Source organism: Artibeus jamaicensis, unplaced genomic scaffold, assembly GCF_021234435.1.
Source record: "Artibeus jamaicensis isolate MK-2021 breed Jamaican fruit bat unplaced genomic scaffold, CSHL_Jam_final contig_518, whole genome shotgun sequence".
NCBI lineage: Eukaryota > Metazoa > Chordata > Mammalia > Chiroptera > Phyllostomidae > Artibeus > Artibeus jamaicensis.
In genome coordinates, this window is record NW_026521870.1 from 2,562,475 (window position 1) to 2,580,048 (window position 17,574).

A 17,574-nucleotide genomic window follows, 5' to 3' on the forward strand; every position below is an offset into this window, starting at 1 on the left:
TAACTTGAGGAGGGGGGTCTTGGGAACCTCCAATCTATAGCATATCAGAAGAAGTACAGAAAACCTGAAAGTTGGGTTGGCCTCTGAAGTCTGAGGTGGAAATTAATCTCTGGGACTGAACCCTTAACCTGTGAATGGGATGCTATCTTTAGGTAGACAGTGCCAGAATTAATTCTTTGGTGGTGTAGGAGAAAAAACACATCTGACTTAGTGTCAGAATCAGAGGCACACATCAGTAACTTATTACTGTGGTTTAAAGTTTAATGTGGCGATATACCAAATTAAGAAAATAGTTATGCTGGTGGCCTTTTACATACAATTCTTACCCAATTCCCTTGGAGACCTAGCTCAGGGGTCAGCAAACTACTGCCCACTGGCCATAAATGGTTTTGTTTTTGTTTTGGGGTTTTGCTTTTTTTTGGTATGGACTGTGAGGCAAGAATGAGTTTTAAATAGCTGAAACAAAAATAAGATGTTTTGTCATATGTAGATATATATGAAATTTATATTTCATTGTTCAAAATAAAGATTTATTGGAACATAGCCATTTGTCTATTGCTGCTTTCTCACCACAAGACCTGAGTAGTTGCAACAGAGCTTCAAATATTTACTCCAAAGCCCTTTACAGAAATATTTTGCTGACTCCTGGACTAGCTGCTTGCATGTAGGCTTTCCTTTTCTTGTGAGAGATTATATTTAGATAATATGTACATGTATATAGTTTTAACTGCACTACAAAATCCTCCTACCCAGCAAAGTTCTGCACTGTTTTAATATGCCCCCTCTAATTTATTTCCAAACAAAAGTCAATGGTAACAAAGAACTTAGCCTAGAGCCTAGACAAAAAACTGTCAAACTGATTCTTCCTGAATGTAAACATAAAGTAACACTCCCTCATTATTTCAGTAACTAGTTTTTCTTCGTTCGTAATTATTTAGAAGCACAAATGACCATTTAATTGGTTGTAATGGAGCCACGACATTAAACTTCCACCCAAATATGTAGGTTAAAAAGTTACTTTAAATATTGATCCATCCTTACAACAGATTATTTAAAAGTCAAGTAAAAATATAACATCCAAAACCAACTTTATTTAAATAAGGATAATAAAGATATTAATAACTCAAATATTGAATAATTAAGCTTTGGGTTGACTAGAAGTCCATGATTCACCAAGACTATTTTATGGAAGCAGTATAAAATACATTTGGTATTTTTCTCAGTTTTCTGGTATTCTTCAAGCTTGCAAAGATTTGGAATACTTTAATGACAGCTTGTTGAACAGCAATAAAATAAGATGATGTCTTTAGAAGTCAGTCTCTCACAAAAAAGACATTATAGCCAAGCTCTATTAAAGCCCCAGCTAGTAAGGTCCACAAAGGAATGAAGACATAGGACAGATTCATGGTAGTAAACTGTTCCAGTTTAGCACAGAGTGCAAGGCAGAAGGCTAATTTAAGTAACATTGCAATGAGGTACCACGTTTTTTTTTTAATATTGTGTGATCCATGTCGAGGGTCAAAGCCCGACTTACATCGTCCAGCCATTTTCACAATCAGCATGACCAGTAGAATAGTATCAAATATCCAGACTGGAATAAATATGAGGAACCAGTTCCAAGGTGCCTTCTCATCCAGTTTCAACACCAACATGATCAAGAAGAGTAATGTGAAAAGCCAGGTGAGTAGTACTCTCTGAGCCAAGGACATTCTCATTTAAACAGTTTAAAAAGGCTGTTGCCAACGTCGAAAAATGGGAAATATATCCTAAGAGAAGGAAAGAAGGTCAAGATGGTTTTGATACCAGTAAAAACAAAACAAATCACTTCCATTCCTGGTGAACAAAGCTGGCTCTTTCTCACAGATTTCCTAATTTTGAAAACATTCTATTCTTCCTTTAAAAACTTGTAAAATTTGTAGCCATCTTTGACAGCATTATATCCATTGTTCCTTTTAGCCCATGACAATAAAATGTTTAGTATACCCCCCTGCTATATTGTTGCTTTTCATTGCTATCACTCAAGTCTAGGCAGTGATGACTTTATTCCTGCATCCCATGCATATTCTTAACTTCTTTTTGTACATTTGCACATCTACAAATTTTCATTCAATTTCAAGGGCTACTAAGAAAAAAACATCCAAAATCAAATCAGTGAGAAAGGAGGTGGTATCAAGTGAAGAAAGGAGAATTTTAGTAGAGAGGGAATGGTTAGTAAAAAGACTTTAAGTAGAATTAGGATTATAAAGAGTTCATTAGGCTAAATAATACAGAACACATTGATAATACTACATTTCCATATAGTCTGTGGATCTTATATTTTTAAGTTAAATTTGCTCACTTTTATAAATACCTATTTTAGTCTAGTTCTTTTATAATTTGTTTTGTGGTATATTTTTTTTACTACTTTCAATGATTAAGACCACTTAAAAATGGACATTTTGTGGTTATTAGATGCTACATTACTCAGTAATTGGGGCTATTTTTTATATCTCTATTCTGTCTTACCACTGCTTATTTATTTTGAATTAGTACTCCATGACTTTTAATGGATATGTTCTAGAGAATACATTCTAATATCTGGACGGCCTAGAACCTACTTACTGTTTTCTTTTCCAGAGTATTTTCTGTAATTTTGTCCTTTCATTTTTCCACTAATTCTTAAAAACTTAGAATTTAGATTGGGAGGGCATTAATCTATAATACTTAGTTATAAACATTTAATCTTTACATGTAAGTTTGCAGTATGTACTTTATATATTCCAGTTTTTTTATATCAAAAAATCTTGTGACCACTTGGAAAAAAAGGTAAGTAGAATGGGAAGTCAGAAGATAGACTCCAAGCAGTGGGCTGAGTCAATAAAAAGTAATACCAGCTGACACCACTTTATTCCCCCTTGGAATATTTGAAAAAGATGAAAGATAAGACATATGAGACTTTCACAGTCTTTCACAGAAGAAATTTCCAGTAAAGGAGAAATCTAAGTATGATTATGAACTCAGGGATATAACCACTGGGGAGTGATACCTGTAGATGGAAGATGACATTGGAATACCTGAAAGAGGGAAAGATCAGATAGTTGTCATGGTAACAGCAGTTGATACAAATAAAAATGCAGAAAGATAAGGAAAAGGTGAAGAGGGGGCTAGATGAATCAAATGCCCTTAACTAGCATGTTTAATAAATTATATTTTAGAAATTTGATGTTTTCTGCTAGATGTTTGATTTTCTGCTAAAAATTTGATGTTTTCTACTTTAAACAGTGGGTGGTTACCATGGTGCAAGAGATATTCTTATTTCAATAGTGCCATAGGACAAACTCCTAACTTCCCTTCCCATTATACCTATCTGCTTGTACTCAACTTGTTTACGTAGCTGGCAAGTGCTTCATATTGCAGTATGAAAAGCGGATGCTCTTGGTTTACTGTGCTGGTGTCTTTTCCTGGCCAGAGGATGCCATAATGGGATGTGGGACTGATCCTGGACAAAAGGTGGAGGGGTGTGTACTGATTAATGACCACAAATGGACTTTATCCTGTAAGTTAAGTTTGTTCAATCCATATCTCTACCAGGCATTTTGTGAAACTCTCAAAAGTTTACAATAATGTACTTGCTTATACATAACTTTTCCATCAGCTATTGGATGAATCAAGCTTCATTTTTTTCTTATATAGGGCTGAGTAGCAACTAGTCATAAGAAGAGTAGTTGCCCTCAACACAAGTACTTTAGGCCTGGAGGTGGGAAAGATGAAAAGGTCAAGCTTGTGGCTGTTAAGTTCTATAAAGTGGGAGGCAACAAAGTTCTTCATGCACTTGTACTAAAATGCCCTCAACCAGGGAGCACTCTGTTCATACTGTGTTCCTGGACAATGTTTATATGCAATCCCAATTTTATTAATTTATTAACGTATCTTCATTAATTTAGACAGTCATATTTGCTTCCCACTACTATTCTTTCTCAAAGGAGGGGTTTGCACACTCCAAAACAAAAATTTGCTTAACTTAAATATTTCCTGTTTGAGGGGGTTATTTCTGATACTTTGAAGAGAATTAAGTATTAGTTCATATGCTTCCTTATTCACTGTTAAAACTGTGTTGCCCCCAAATGAAAAAAATGAAGGGCCCTGCCGATAACTCCAGTGTCTCGGTGTCAGTGGTCTGTAGATCCTTAGTGCTTCCCACACCACCCCCGTTTCCCTTCTCTCGCTACTGCCATGACTCTTCCAAGTGAATTCGCTTCATAGCAAAAACTGCTGTTTAATGAGCCCACAACACAGCACTCCTCTAAAGAGTCGCTTTTGAAAGGCCCCTGCTGCTACATCCTTGGCCAACTTACCAGTTAACTATCCTTCAAAGGAATAGCGTTCTGTTCATAACTCATCTGCTTTTCGCGCCTACTTGTCCCTAGAACTTCAAGACGTTTCTAAACTAGCCTTGTCCTTGGTCTTCGAAGGGCGGAGGTCAGCTCTATGCGACTCACCCCCCCACCCCAATTTTGCTCTGTGGGCCAAACACAGTCTGCAGCTGAACGCGGTACTAGAAAGAGATCCACAATGCACACAAGCCTGGTGCGTTTGGGGCTGGGAATGGGAGGGGGTGGGGAGCGGCAACGGCACAGTCCACCCAGGCTTCTAGAGGCCCGCGAAGGATGTCAGCCCACCGGAGCCCGAGACTCACCTGGCAGAGCCGTGGGCCAGAGAGCGGAGAGAGGCGCGAAGATCAGTGAATTCGCCAGTTTGGATCCTTGGCCTACTCCACACTTTCCCCCCCATTAAATCCAGAACCCGTCACATGATAACCAAGAAAACGATCTCAGCTCCGCCTCTCCAAACAACTGCGGTGGAGGACTTCTCACAGCTACCCCAGGGCCGCGCCCACATCCGGGGAAGGTTCTCGCCGTCCCCGGGCCTACCCTATAGGTAGAGAGGACGTCAATCTGCGTTCAGAGGCTCCTTTCCCTGCGGTAATTGGACTTTTGGCCGCCAGTGGAAACCACCCGACCTTTCTTAACGTTCGGGTTTGTCAAAAGGGCGGCAATATAAGAGGCCACTTGCCCCGCCTCCCTATTGCTACGGGCTAGAAGGAAAGTCAGTCAAAGTACAGCCTGGAGTGTCCGTAGCCCCATTGGACAGACAGATGCCAATCAAACTAGTCAGCACTTGGATACGCCCCCGCGGGGCGCTCCGCCCCACCCGAGGTCCTCCTCAACAGCGCGCCGGGACTCTCGGCTCCGACGCAAAATACTGCGGGAGAGGGGGTGGGGCGAGGGCTGGAGAGGCGACGCGCCCGCCGGTAACCTCCGTTTGAGTTCTCGGTCTCTCTCGGCGGTGCCTGTGCTAGCCTCGGCTTCTCCAGCGCACCCCAGCCGCCTCCTAGCGGCGCGGCGCCCGCTCCTAAGGTGAGAGCCGGCATCACCTTCGCGCTTGGGAGGGCCGTGTATAGGTCGTTGGGTTCTGACAGAATCCAGAGGATGCAGCAGTCACGGGAGGGACGGAGGTAGGGGCTTCAGGGCCAACGAATAATAGCCCTCTACCGCCAGTGACTTTCCAAGCAGCCGCTGGCACCTGCATGCCGTGGTCAACCGCGGTCCCGTGCCATCATTTGGCGGGCTGCAGCGGTTCAGCTGCCCTCCTCCCGAGCCATCGCTGCCTTCGATCCTTAATGGTGGGGGGCCGAACCCCAGCCTCGCCTTCCATCCCTTCGCCCTCTCCCGCGGCCCCTCTGCTTCGATTCCTTCCACTTGTGCTGTGCTCGGGGTGCGTGGGGTCCTGGAGGGCGTGCAGCGGCTTTGGTGGCAGAGCCCAGGCCGGCGGGGAGCGGGCTCAGGAGGAGGGGTTGACTGCGCGTGCTGTAAGCAGACTGGAGGGAGAGTCGCTGCCCTGCACCCACTGAACAGGCAACAGTTTGGTTTTCTGATTCCAGCCCTGAACCAAACGGGTGCTGAAATCCTTCGCTCCGTCCTTAAGTGATATTTCGCATCTGGAAATGGTACGGCAGTACATCAGAGTGTTTCATCTTTTCTTATTTTTATCTCTCTGTTGTTGACAGTGTACTGGTATTGTCCCTTCTAGTAGGGGATTTTCTAACTCAACACCTTCTCTATAACTTAGGGGATCATTTTTAGCCTGGCTCAACGTATACTGAGTAGGAAAGTACAGAATCTAGGATAACTTATTAATCTAAGTATCTAAATAGCAAATAATTATGAAATTCATTGTAAATGTATTAAATATTTTGTATTTACACTTGTTCCTTTTGTTAATGGTATATCCTGCTTACTTTGAGTTTTTTGTTACTCGTTGGAACTTTGATTTTATAGATTTTGGTTAGCTTTAGCCCACTAGACAATTTAAGATTGCTCTTTTTTGTTTTCCCCTGAGACTTTGGCTATAGCTTTAGTATTTGTTCTTGTTGTTAGGGATTAAGTGTTGTTGTTTTTTTTAAATTTGTTTCTTTCCCAAACTGGACTTTTCTTAACAGTTTTAAAGGTAGGGAGAATTCTGTGAACTTGGAAACTGTTACTTTAGCCTAGGGAGCTTTAAAATAGCGTAACAATTTGAAATGGTAACTTTTTGGAGTAACAGTTGCTAAGTTTAATAGAAGGAAATGGGTATTCCCTGTTAGTTGTAGTGGCTCAGCCTCCAGATTCTAGACGAAAGGAGTAAGAGGTTAGGGGAGAATGAGCCATGCCTGAGACCAGACACCAGCTGGTTCCAGGATAATTTATTTCTGGGGAAATAATCTACTTCCCTCACAGGTTAGTTGTCAGCATGCATCAGGTAGTATTTATAGTTAGGTGTTAGCAAGGTAGAAAATTTCTGTGTTTTAATTTTTACCACTTTCTTGTAGGGCGTGAAAGTGTGGTAAGCAAATCAAGTATAATGTACAGTAGAGGCACATCTGCATAGTCAAGCTTCCAAGAGTAAACTCTTTTTTTGAGTCCAAACTCGCACTGGACAGAGAGCCCTAAAAATGAAGTAGGTTGCTTAAGCAAATTTTAAACCATAAACCTTTTTGACTAGTTCATTTCATGCAAAATTGTAAAGAAGTAATGAGAAAAGTCTTCAGTAGACTGAGGCAAAGAAAATTCACAGTGGCCTGTGTAAAAATGAGGATCAAAGAATAGTTGGATTGATTATTATAATATATTATCTCATTTAATCCTTATAATCCTGTGTTGTAGGTACTGTGATTACTGTCCTCCCTATTTTATAGGAATTAATGAAAACTAAGGTTAACTTATTTGTTCAAGATTTCTCAGCTAATGAGTTGGTTGGAGGTGTGAGTCACATCCAAGCAATCTGATTACCAAGCCTGTCTGGTAGTTATGCTTTACCACTACATTAAAAGTGGCTTCTTAGAGACTTGGTAGAAGGTGACTAATTATTGGAAAATAATACTGCAAAACCATAAACTGAATAAGGGTATTGTACTTATGCAGTAATACTTTGAGTTCATTGTACATTTGGTACTGTTGACTTTTGCTGCAGATGTAAGGATGGAGTTATCTTTCCTCTCTTTGAGGAACTTTGTTTAGTGGGAGAGAGATAGATTTGAACAAATGGTGATATATACTATAAGAGAATGCTGTGGAGCCTGTGGTTTCGTGGAAAGAGGATTCAATTGAATTTGAGACAAATCAGCATTTGAATTCCTGTTTGGCTTTGTGACCTTAAACCTGATACCAAACCTTTTTCAGCTTCAGTTTTCTTATCTGTTAGTGGGAGAGGATAATTACTTCAAAGGGGAGTGTTAAGCATTAAACAAAATATATAAGGTACTGGCATGTTGGAAAGTCTTGAATAAAGAAGAAAGAACAAATTTAAGAGACAGAGTAGAAAAGGGGTGTGGGGATTGAGCTGGGAGCTCTCACTGGATCTTTGCTTCCATCAGTAGGGAAGGAGGGCATTTTACACAGAATGGAACAGGAATATGATTGGTTGAAGAATGGCAAAAAATTATGGCGTTGTATAAAAACTATTCGTGAAGGTCTAATTAAATGGTAATTGTATATAAATGTGTCTGGGCAAGGTGAGTACTACCCAATTTTGCTGGTTGAAAATTCCATACGGAGATACTAAAATTATAGTAAGACCTCAGCCATTTGTACAGTGTTATATTTTATTTAATATTCACCTTTAATATCTTATTTTCAAAGTGTCAGTTAAAACTTCATTTTCAAACCTATCCACCTAAGCAATGATTTCACTGTTTTGTTGTGATATTTCATTCTAGCTGGTAAAGAAGACTGATGCCACTGGAGGAATTTGCACTTAATTCGTGGGAAGTATTTTGTGATTATTTTAAAAAGAAGAAGAATCTTAAAATGACTCTTGTCTTTCCCTACCCCCTTGACCTACTCGGTAGCCACATAGAGTCAGTATTGCATAGTACCCTTTGCATATATGTTGACTCTTTTCGAATCCAAACTCGAGACAAGACAGTAGGACAGACTATTTTAAATTGGGACTATCCTTGAAAATCTAAGAAAATGTCCCATGCTTATATTGAATATCTTCCCTTCAGGTTAGCACAGAGCTGTAAATATGTTATATTTATAAATGTGGATCACTTGATGACCAGAATCATATAACTTAAGTTGAAAATATTAAATAGCATTTAGGAAAGCTACATTCTAAAAAGTCCAACTTGTTAGCCTCATGCAAATTGCTAAAAATGACACAAAATATAGAAGTGAGTTTTCAGATGAGAAAAACCAACTACTTCCTAGAACAGGTAGTTTGAGAGTACTAGGAAATAAAATATGCTGGACTTCATTCTGAATAGTGAACAGGAACTGTGACAGGAAATGACTGTGGCTGAACCACCGCCTGATAATAATCATAACATGATTAATTTTGACATTTAATGAGAGGAAGTAAAAGGCGAAAAAGTGCACAGTATGCAGCTTTCCAGTTTCAGAAACAGTAGAGGAAAGGGTCTGTTAAAAGTATATAGAGAAATTTTGAAGATAGTAGGCACTCATATTTGTTGCATGAATAAAAGCACCTTACTAAATAAAACATTCGGTAAAAGGTCTATTTTTAAAAAATATATTTTATTGATTATGTTATTACAGTTGTCCCATTTCCCCCCTTCATTCCCCTCCACATCCTCTCCCACATTCCCCCCCTTTAGTTCATGTCCATGTGTCTTAAGTACTTTAGCTTTTACATTTCCCATACTATTCTTGCCCTCCCCCTGTCTATTTTCTGCCTGCCATTTATTCTACTTATTCTCTGTACCTTCCCCCCCCACTCCTCTGTTGCTAACCCTCCATGTGATCTCCATTTCTGTGGTTCTGTTCCTGTTCTAGTTGTTTCCTTAGTTTGTTTTTATTTTAGGTGTGGTTGTTAGTAATTGTGAATTTGCTGTCATTTTAGTATACATGTTTTTTATCTTCTTTTTCTTAGATAAGTCCCTTTAACATTTCATGTAATAAGGGCTTGGTGATGATGAACTCCTGGAACTTGACCTTATCTGAAAGCACTTTATCTGTCATTCCATTCTAAATGAAAGCTTTGCTGGATAAGAGCAATCTTGGATGTAGGTCCTTGTCTTTCATGACTTGGAATACTTCTTTCCAGCCCCTTCTTGCCTGTAAGGTGTCTTTTGATAAATCAGCTGACAGTCTGATGGGAACTCCTTTGTAGGTGACTGTCCCCTTATCTCTTGCTGCTTCTAGGATTCTCTACTTAATTTTGATCTTGGCTAATGTAATTATGATGTGCCTTGGTTCGTTTCTCCTTGGTTCCAACTTCTTTAGGACTCTCTGAGCTTCCTGGACTTCCTGGAAGTCTATTGCCTTTTCCAGATTGAGGAAGTTCTCCTTCATTATTTGTTCAAATAAGTTTTCCACTTGTTGCTCTTCTTCTTCCCCTTCTGGTACCCCTATAATTTGGATGTTGGAACGTTTAAAGATGTCCTGGAGGTTCCTAAGCCTCTCCTCATTTTTTTGAATTTGTGTTTCTTCATTCTTTTCTGTTTGGTTGTTTCTTCCTTCTGGTCCACTCATTGATTTGGGTCCCAGTTTTCTTCCCATCACTATTGGTTCCCTGTGTATTTCCCTTCATTTTGCTTAGTTTAGCCTTCATTTTTTCATCTAATTTGTTACTAAAATCAACCAGTTCTGTGAGCATCCTGATTACCAGTGCTTTGAACTGTGCATCTGAGAGGTTGGCTCTCTCTTGGTCGCTTAGAAGTACTGGCTCTGGGGCTTTGAGCTGTTTTTCTACTTGAACCATACTGTTTTGGTCTGTTTGGGCCTGTTATGTATGAGGTGTGGAGACTTAGGTGTTCACCAGGGTGGGGCAACCCAAGTCTTTGGGTTGTGACTCTGTATGTGGGGGCGGGGTCAGAGAGGGAAAAAAATGGCACTTCGCTCTGCTCTCTGTTGCACCTGTGTCTTCTGCTGCTTTCCCCCAAGCAAATTGGGCCTTTCTGATGCTGATTCCCATGCGGGTGGGCTTGTGCGCGTTCTAGGACCCTGTGGGTTTCTCCAATGAACTTTCCTGTGAGGGTGGGAATCTCTCCTTGCACCTCAACCCCCACTAATGTTTTCAATCGATGTTTTGAGGCTTTATTTCCTGGCACTAGGACCCTGGGTTGCATGATCTGTCTCGCTCCCCAGTTATCTGTAGGCGAACATGGGACCACTGCATGGTCAGCCAGCCACCTTGAGCCTGGTGCCCCACTTCTCCATCGCTGCCTGGCTGGGTCTGCTCATTGCCACTCCACATTGGGGTCTGCCAGCCACCACCTGGGTGCCCAGGGTCTGCCTGGTGCCTCCTTGCACACCCAGGGTGTCATAGCTTCCTGTGCTGTGACCCCTCTCTCCACTGCCCAACTGTTCCCCGCCTACCGGTCTGGATGAATGTGTCTATTTTAACTCCTTGGTTGTTGGACTTTCATACAGTTTAATTTTCTTTCAGTTTTGGTTGTTACTTTGTTTCTGAATTGTTGTTGTCTTTATTTTGGTTGTTGGAGGAGGCACAGTATGTCTACCTATGCCTCCATCTTGGCAAGAAGTCTCAGTAAAAGGTCTATTACAGATAGCAGAAAACCTATAAAAATTATTTGACACAAGTTTTGGTGTTCTGTAGACCTAGGCTCAACTGTCATTTCTGCAGTGTATCTGTTGTGTGACTTTGGGCTCATTATGTAAACTTTTTGCGGTTCAGTTTTATTTAATCATATACCAAAGATAAAAACTGCATGATTTTGAAGACTAAATGAGCTAATGTATGGAAAGCTCTTGACACATTGCCTGGCTTATAAGACTTGCTCAAAAAATGATTGCTGCAATTATTTGACTAAGTCGAAAAACATATATATTTTGAGTATATATATATATATATAATCTCAAATAGAGTAAGGAAAGCTAGAAAATGGCAGACAAATTAAACCTTAAAAAGAGGCAATAGATAACAGGCAGAGTTATTGGGTTGGCCAAAAAGTCCACTAAGTTTTTTCTCTAAGAGACACATTTTTCATTTTCACCAACAACTTTATTCATATGGATATTTTGAGTATGTCAGCTATCTCCTGCTATTGGTTTCAAGTGGGTAGAGGCCAGGGGTGCTGCTAAACATCTTCGATTGCATAGGACAGCCCCATAACAAAGAATTATTTGGCCAAAATGTCACTAGTACCAAGAAACTTTGCACACCACTTTAGACATGTTTGATCAGTCACAACACCTCCATACACTGCACAAATATTTTTTAATTTCAGTTGCATTTTTACCTTTCTTGAAATAAGTCATAATATGCTGAAAATGTTGCACATCTTCTTCCATTTTCCATATTAAAATGGCTGCAAAAAATTCAATTTTGTAAGCTTTTTTAATGCATGCTGACATGAAAGCTGTCAAAGTACAATCTAACAAAATTGTTTTGAATGAAGTGAAAGACAACTAAGCACTACTACAGCCATCATATGGAAAAAATAATGGGCTTTTTGGCCAACCCAATAAATAAAGAATTGAATCATTACAACCACATACAAAAGAAAATATAGGGAGAGATCTTCACATTCTCAAATTTTTTCCTGAAGGAAGTAGGTCAGGCTCATTAAATCAGAGTAAATAAATAGGATTTATTTAAGTAAATAAATAGGATCAGAGTAAATGACAAAAGGATCACTGAAATTGAGTTTCTTGTACTGTAAATTTAGTATAGAGAAAGGGACTTATTTTCTCAAATCTCTTTAACTACCTTCTTATGCCTAAAATTCTTCTGACAAAAGCCATTAATTGTACAGTTATAAAGAAGGCTTTAATTGCAACAAATCCTGGGAGGTAAGTTATTTTAACTACACAGATTTCCTAAGTGTTAATTCCATATATCTCATTGCCTACTGTGTGTCTGTTGGGCACTGAATGTCTAAAGGTGCCATATCTTGAGAATAAACATATCTTCTTGTTCTCAAATGTTTCTCCTTTTTTATTCCCTGTCCTAATCAATGGTTCTTTCTAGTGTTTAAACCTAGAGTCATAGAGCATTTTTATTCTTTTATTCCCTATACTTTTCATGTCTAATTAATCACCACATCTGGCTACTCACACTACTAGTTATCTTTTAATTACGTCTGTCTCAACACCCACACCAATTTTTTTAAAAAATCCTGCTTGGAACCAACTTATTTCAGACCTTCATCATTTCTTCCCTAGATTATTGTCATTAGTCTCCTCACTTTTAATTTAGCTTCATACTATTCTTCACACAGCTTCCTTCTAGAATGATTTTGCTAAAATACTAACATAATTTATCAAACTTATATCTCTGTGTCTGCACATGATGATTAATAAATATTCAGTCCCTCATTGGATCTTAAACTTAAATCAGTTTTAACTGAGTTGCATACTTATGCCTGCAGTTTTTTGTGTGTGTGAGAGAGAAAACTACAAAGAAATTTTAACTGCAAATTCAGTTTCTTTAATACATAAGGGGCTATTTGTTTCTTTTTGAGTGAGCATCCATTGTTTGAATTTTTCAAGGAAATCATTGATCTAATCTAAATCGTTACATTTATTGATATAATGTTTATAATATTCTCTTATTATACTTGTAATATCTATAAGATCTGTAACATTATCTCTCCTTTCTTACTCCTGACTGTTAATTTGTGTATTTTCTCATTTTTTCCTGGTTAGTTCGACTAAAGGTTTGTCTGTTTTACTGATATTCTCAAAGAATCAGCTTTTGGTTTTCTCTATTGATTTTATATTTTCTTTTGTATTGATTTCTAGTCTTTCTTCTTTCCTTTCTGCTGTTTACTTTGCATTTTATTTGCTCTTAATTGGACTGAAATCTTAAAATAGAAACTAAGTTTATTAATTTATTATCTTCTAATATAAACATTTAGTGCTGTAAGATTTTCCTATAAATAGTGCTTTGGTTGCATCATCAAAATATTGTGGCATGTGTTAATTTGTACTTTCAGAAATCCTTACTGACTTTTTTTGTGATTTCTTCTTTGACTCCATTAGTTATTTAGAAGTATGTACATGAGTTTCCAAATATTTGAGGATTTTTCAGATACTGATTTCTGATTTAATTTCATTGTAGTCAAGGAACATACATTGTATGCCTTGAATTATTTTAAATTTATTAAGGCTTGTTTTGTAGTCTAGGATATGGTCTGTCTTGGTAAATGATTCATGTGTACTTGAAAAGAATGTTGGGTGTTCTCTAAGTATCAGGTAGATCAAGTTGATTGATACAACTGTTCACATCTTCTCTACCCTTCCTGATTTTATGTCTACTTGTTCTATCAACTTTGAGATAAGGGTGTTGAAATTTCTGACTATGAATAAGAGCTTAGGGATTTTACTATAGTTTTATAAGTTTGGCTTCACGTATTTTGAAGTCCCATTACTGGATACATGAATATTTAGGGTTGTTATCTCTTGATGAATTAGATTCCTTTATCATTGTGAAATGACTCTATCTCTGGTGACATGCTTTACTCTGAAATCTACTTTGTCAGTATTGACATTCCTGCTTTCTTTTGAATAGTATTCACATGGTATATATCTTTCCATCCTTTTACTTTTTTCCTATTTGTGTGTTTATAAAGTGGATTTTTGGTCAGTAGTGTATAGTTGGATCTCACTTTTTAAATTCAGTTTCCTAATCTCTTTTAATTTAGACCATTTACATTTAATGTAATTATTGATATTGTTGGGTCTAAATCTACTACCTTGCTATTTGTTTGTTGTTTGTCCCATCTGTTCTTTGCCTTTTCTGGTGATATTTGAACATTTTTATGACACTTCTTTATTGGCTTATTTATTTAACTCTTTTGGGGGCATTGTTTGTTTATAGTGGCTATATATATCTTTAACTTATCACAGTCTACTTCACATATCCTGTAAGAACCTTATTACAGTATACTTTTATTTCCTCCTCTCAACCTCTGTGCTAATTGTCATACATTTTAGTTTTACATATGGTATAAAACCCACAACATACTTTGTTTTCTTAGTTTTAAAAATGCAATCATCTTTTAAATGCATTTAAAAATACTTTTTGGAATAAAGGCTCTTAAATTTAACCACATTTTTATCACTTTCAAGGCTTTTTACTCCTTTGGAATTCTTGTTCCATCTATCATTTTCCTTCTGCCTTGTATTCTTCCTTTAGCATTTAGCATTTATTATAGTGCTAAACTACTGCTGATGAGTTCTTTGAGCTTTTGTATGTCTGAAAAAAATCTTTTATTGACTTCATTTTTAAAATACGTTTTTGCTGAGTATAGAACTTTAGATATATATGTATTTTTTCTTTCAGGACCAGTGATAATTGCTTCACTGTGTTCTCATTTGCATTTTTCCAACATGCAATCTACTGTTATCTCTCTTTTTTTTTTTTTGGTTTTTACATTTTTATTTCAAAAGCTTGGGTTGCTTCAATAACCAGGTCATGGCAAAATCAGGACACATGTAAAATACCTTACAATACATTAGATTCCCCAAAGGTACCAAAAAGTACAGTAAAATTAATACTTCCAATACAGGAAATGTCTAACACAAATAATATAAAATTAAAAGGTGAACAAAGGTGACACTGGTTTCCTAAGATAGACCTCTTTACAACCAGGGTCTACAGGTCCAGGCTGCAGAGCAGCCACAGGAAACAGACCCTCCCACTTGGTTTGGGGTAAGCCGGTCATATAATCAGCCCACAATGCAGCTCTGGTCTCTGAGACATCACATGGTGCCTAAACAACTAGAGCTCTGAAAATAGTCAACAGGAAAGTGATTTCCAGGGGGGAAATTTTAAATAAGATGCACATGGAACAAGCTATAGAAAGTATGCCAAGTTAAATTTGGTACATAATTGTTTGTGTTCACTCAATACCCAAACAAAGCATGTACGGTCACTTGGGCACTCCTGCAGAAGCCTCAGTATAGCTTGTAGTTACTCTGATGGCCACCGAGTCTCTGGCTGTTCCCGTAATTCGTACTACCCTGGCCTAGGGACAAGAATAACAATGATAAAAAAGATGAACAGTGAAAGGACAGCAAACTCACAGTTATTAAGAACCACACCTAAAACAAAAGCAAACTAAGAGGACAACTAGATCAGGAGCAGAACCATAGAAATGAAGATCACATGGAGGGTTAGCAACAGGGGAGTGGGAGGAGGAGAAGAGGGGAGAAGATACAGAGAATAAGTAGCATAGACAGTAGGTAGAAAATAGGGGGGAGGGCAAGAGTAGTATGGGAAATATAGAATCTAAAGAACTTGAGACACCTGGTCATAAACTAAAGGGGGGAATGATGGGGAGGGGTTGTGCAGGGTGGAGGGGAATGAAGGGGGGAATAGAACAACTGTAATGGCATAATCAATAAAATATATTTTAAAAATAAAATAGTAAAATAAAATACAAAAAAAGAAAAACAATGATAGCAGCTCCACCGCCGCCACCACACCACCACCACTTCCGCTTGCTCAGCTGCCGGTTTACCACGGCCAGAGCCTTGCTACTGCTGACAGAGCTTTCTGGGCAGAGCCACCTTGATTGCACACTTACTTGCACCAGTGGTGTGGAACTTTTTCTCTAGAGCCTTCCTCACAGGTTCCTCCGCTTCTATAAAGGTGATGAAAACAAAGCCTAGTCTTTTGTGTGACTTTGAATCCATTGGAAGATCAATGGCCTCGATCTCCCCAAACTCCCCGAAGTACTCTCTGATTTCCTCCTCAGTGGCTTCTGGATTCAGACCCCCCACAAAAATTTTCTTTACAGGTTCCTTCTTCATGGCCATGGCCTTTTTGGGGTCAGTGACACGACCGCCCAGCCTGTGCTCCTTCTGATCTAGGACCTTCTCCAACACTGGCTGCATCTTCGAAGAGATAAACCCAAACCCTCTTGACCGGCCAGTGTTGGGATCCATTTTTATTGTACAGTCAACGACCTCTCCAAATTTGGAAAAATAATCCTTCAGGTCGTTTTTGCTGGTATCCCAGCTCAGGCCACCAACGAACATTTTTTCTGCGTCGTCCTCGGTCCTGCTGGCGTTGATCTGGTCGCCCTCGGCGCTGGTCTGGGTGACGGCTGGGGGAGCCGCACTCCAGCCTCCAGAGCCCCCCCCCCCCGGGGCCGGTCGGCCTCATGCCCGTTCTCGGTGGCACCCGTTGTCTCCATTAGCTGCTCCTCACCCGCTTCCGACATGGTAGACCGGGGCGCAGCGGCTCCCTCTGTTCTGTCAGGCCGCAGTCTCTCGTTCCAACGGCCCAGTCCCAGTTTTGATAGCCTCGGCCTCTCCCGTTCCCCAGAGGAGGAAGGTGGGCTCCAATAAGTCTCACAAACCGAGGCCGCCCGGCTGGCAGTGGCAGAGCCCGGGCCGCCGAGATCCGGCACCTAGGGTCCGCCAGGCAAGCTGCGCAATCTACTGTTATCTTTATTTCCTTATATTGAAATTGACTTTTTAGCTGGCTACTTTTAAGATAATCTCTCCAACACTGGTTTTAAGCACTTTTATTATGATATGCTTTGGTGTAGCTTTATGTTATGTTTGAAGTTTTTTGAGCTTCTTGGGTTTATGGATTTATCATTTTTATCAAACTTAGAAAATGGCCATTATTTCTTCAAAAAGTTCTCTCTTCTTTTACTCTGCCCTCTCATTCTGGTATTTTAGTTATACAGATATTAGGCTACTGCATATTGTCCCACTGCCAACTGATGCTATTTATTACTCTTTAAGTCATCTTCTTTTCCCTCCTTGTTTCAGTTTGGATATAGATTATTATTATGTACTTAAGATTAGTAACCTTTTCTTCTACCAGTTTCGCATCTGCTCTTAGTTTCATCAAATGTATTTTTTAACAGACATTGTATCGTTCATCTCTACAAGTTATATTTGAATCTTGTTTATATCTTCCCTATCACTTTTTAACATGCTTATGTTTTCTTTACTGAATATATGGAATCCGTAATAACCAGGTATTCTTAAATTGTGGTAAAAAACACGTAGCACAAAATTTATCATCGTAACCATTTACAAATATACACTTAAGTAGTATTAAGTATATTCACGTTGTTGCGAAAGAGCCCTCCACAACTTTTCCATT

General features: G+C 39.0%; 2 protein-coding genes and 1 pseudogene across 4 annotated transcripts in view; 1 reads left to right on the forward strand and 2 right to left on the reverse strand.

Moving 5' to 3' along the window:
- Positions 1 to 1,071: 1,071 nt before the first annotated feature.
- On the reverse strand, positions 1,072 to 4,990 carry TMEM60 (transmembrane protein 60). Of its 2 annotated transcripts, XM_037162228.2 has the most exons (3): positions 4,676 to 4,990; positions 3,362 to 3,478; positions 1,072 to 1,766 (listed from the first exon to the last, which is right to left on the reverse strand). In XM_037162228.2, the coding sequence occupies exon 3, from the start codon at positions 1,713 to 1,715 to the stop codon at positions 1,314 to 1,316; it is 402 nt and encodes a 133-aa protein (XP_037018123.1). In that variant the 5' UTR covers positions 1,716 to 1,766; positions 3,362 to 3,478; positions 4,676 to 4,990; the 3' UTR covers positions 1,072 to 1,313. The 2 variants fall into 2 exon arrangements, with proteins under 2 accessions (XP_037018123.1, XP_053524904.1); XM_053668929.1 differs by lacking the exon at positions 3,362 to 3,478 and having other exon boundaries at positions 4,676 to 4,989.
- A 206-nt stretch (positions 4,991 to 5,196) lies between these two features.
- Positions 5,197 to 17,574, forward strand: part of PHTF2 (putative homeodomain transcription factor 2) — a 142,628-nt gene continuing 130,250 nt past the window's right edge. For both annotated transcript variants that reach the window (XM_037162220.2, XM_037162223.2), the window contains exon 1: positions 5,197 to 5,396. The gene's annotated coding sequence lies outside the window, so the exon portion shown is untranslated. The remainder of the gene's footprint in view (positions 5,397 to 17,574) is intronic.
- On the reverse strand, positions 15,405 to 16,675 carry LOC119061617 (heterogeneous nuclear ribonucleoprotein A/B-like; annotated as a pseudogene).

Excerpts from the sequence above, each read along its gene's own strand:
- TMEM60 (XM_037162228.2), bottom strand. The coding sequence starts at position 1,715 with ATGAGAATGTCCTTGGCTCAGAGAGTACTACTCACCTGGCTTTTCACA.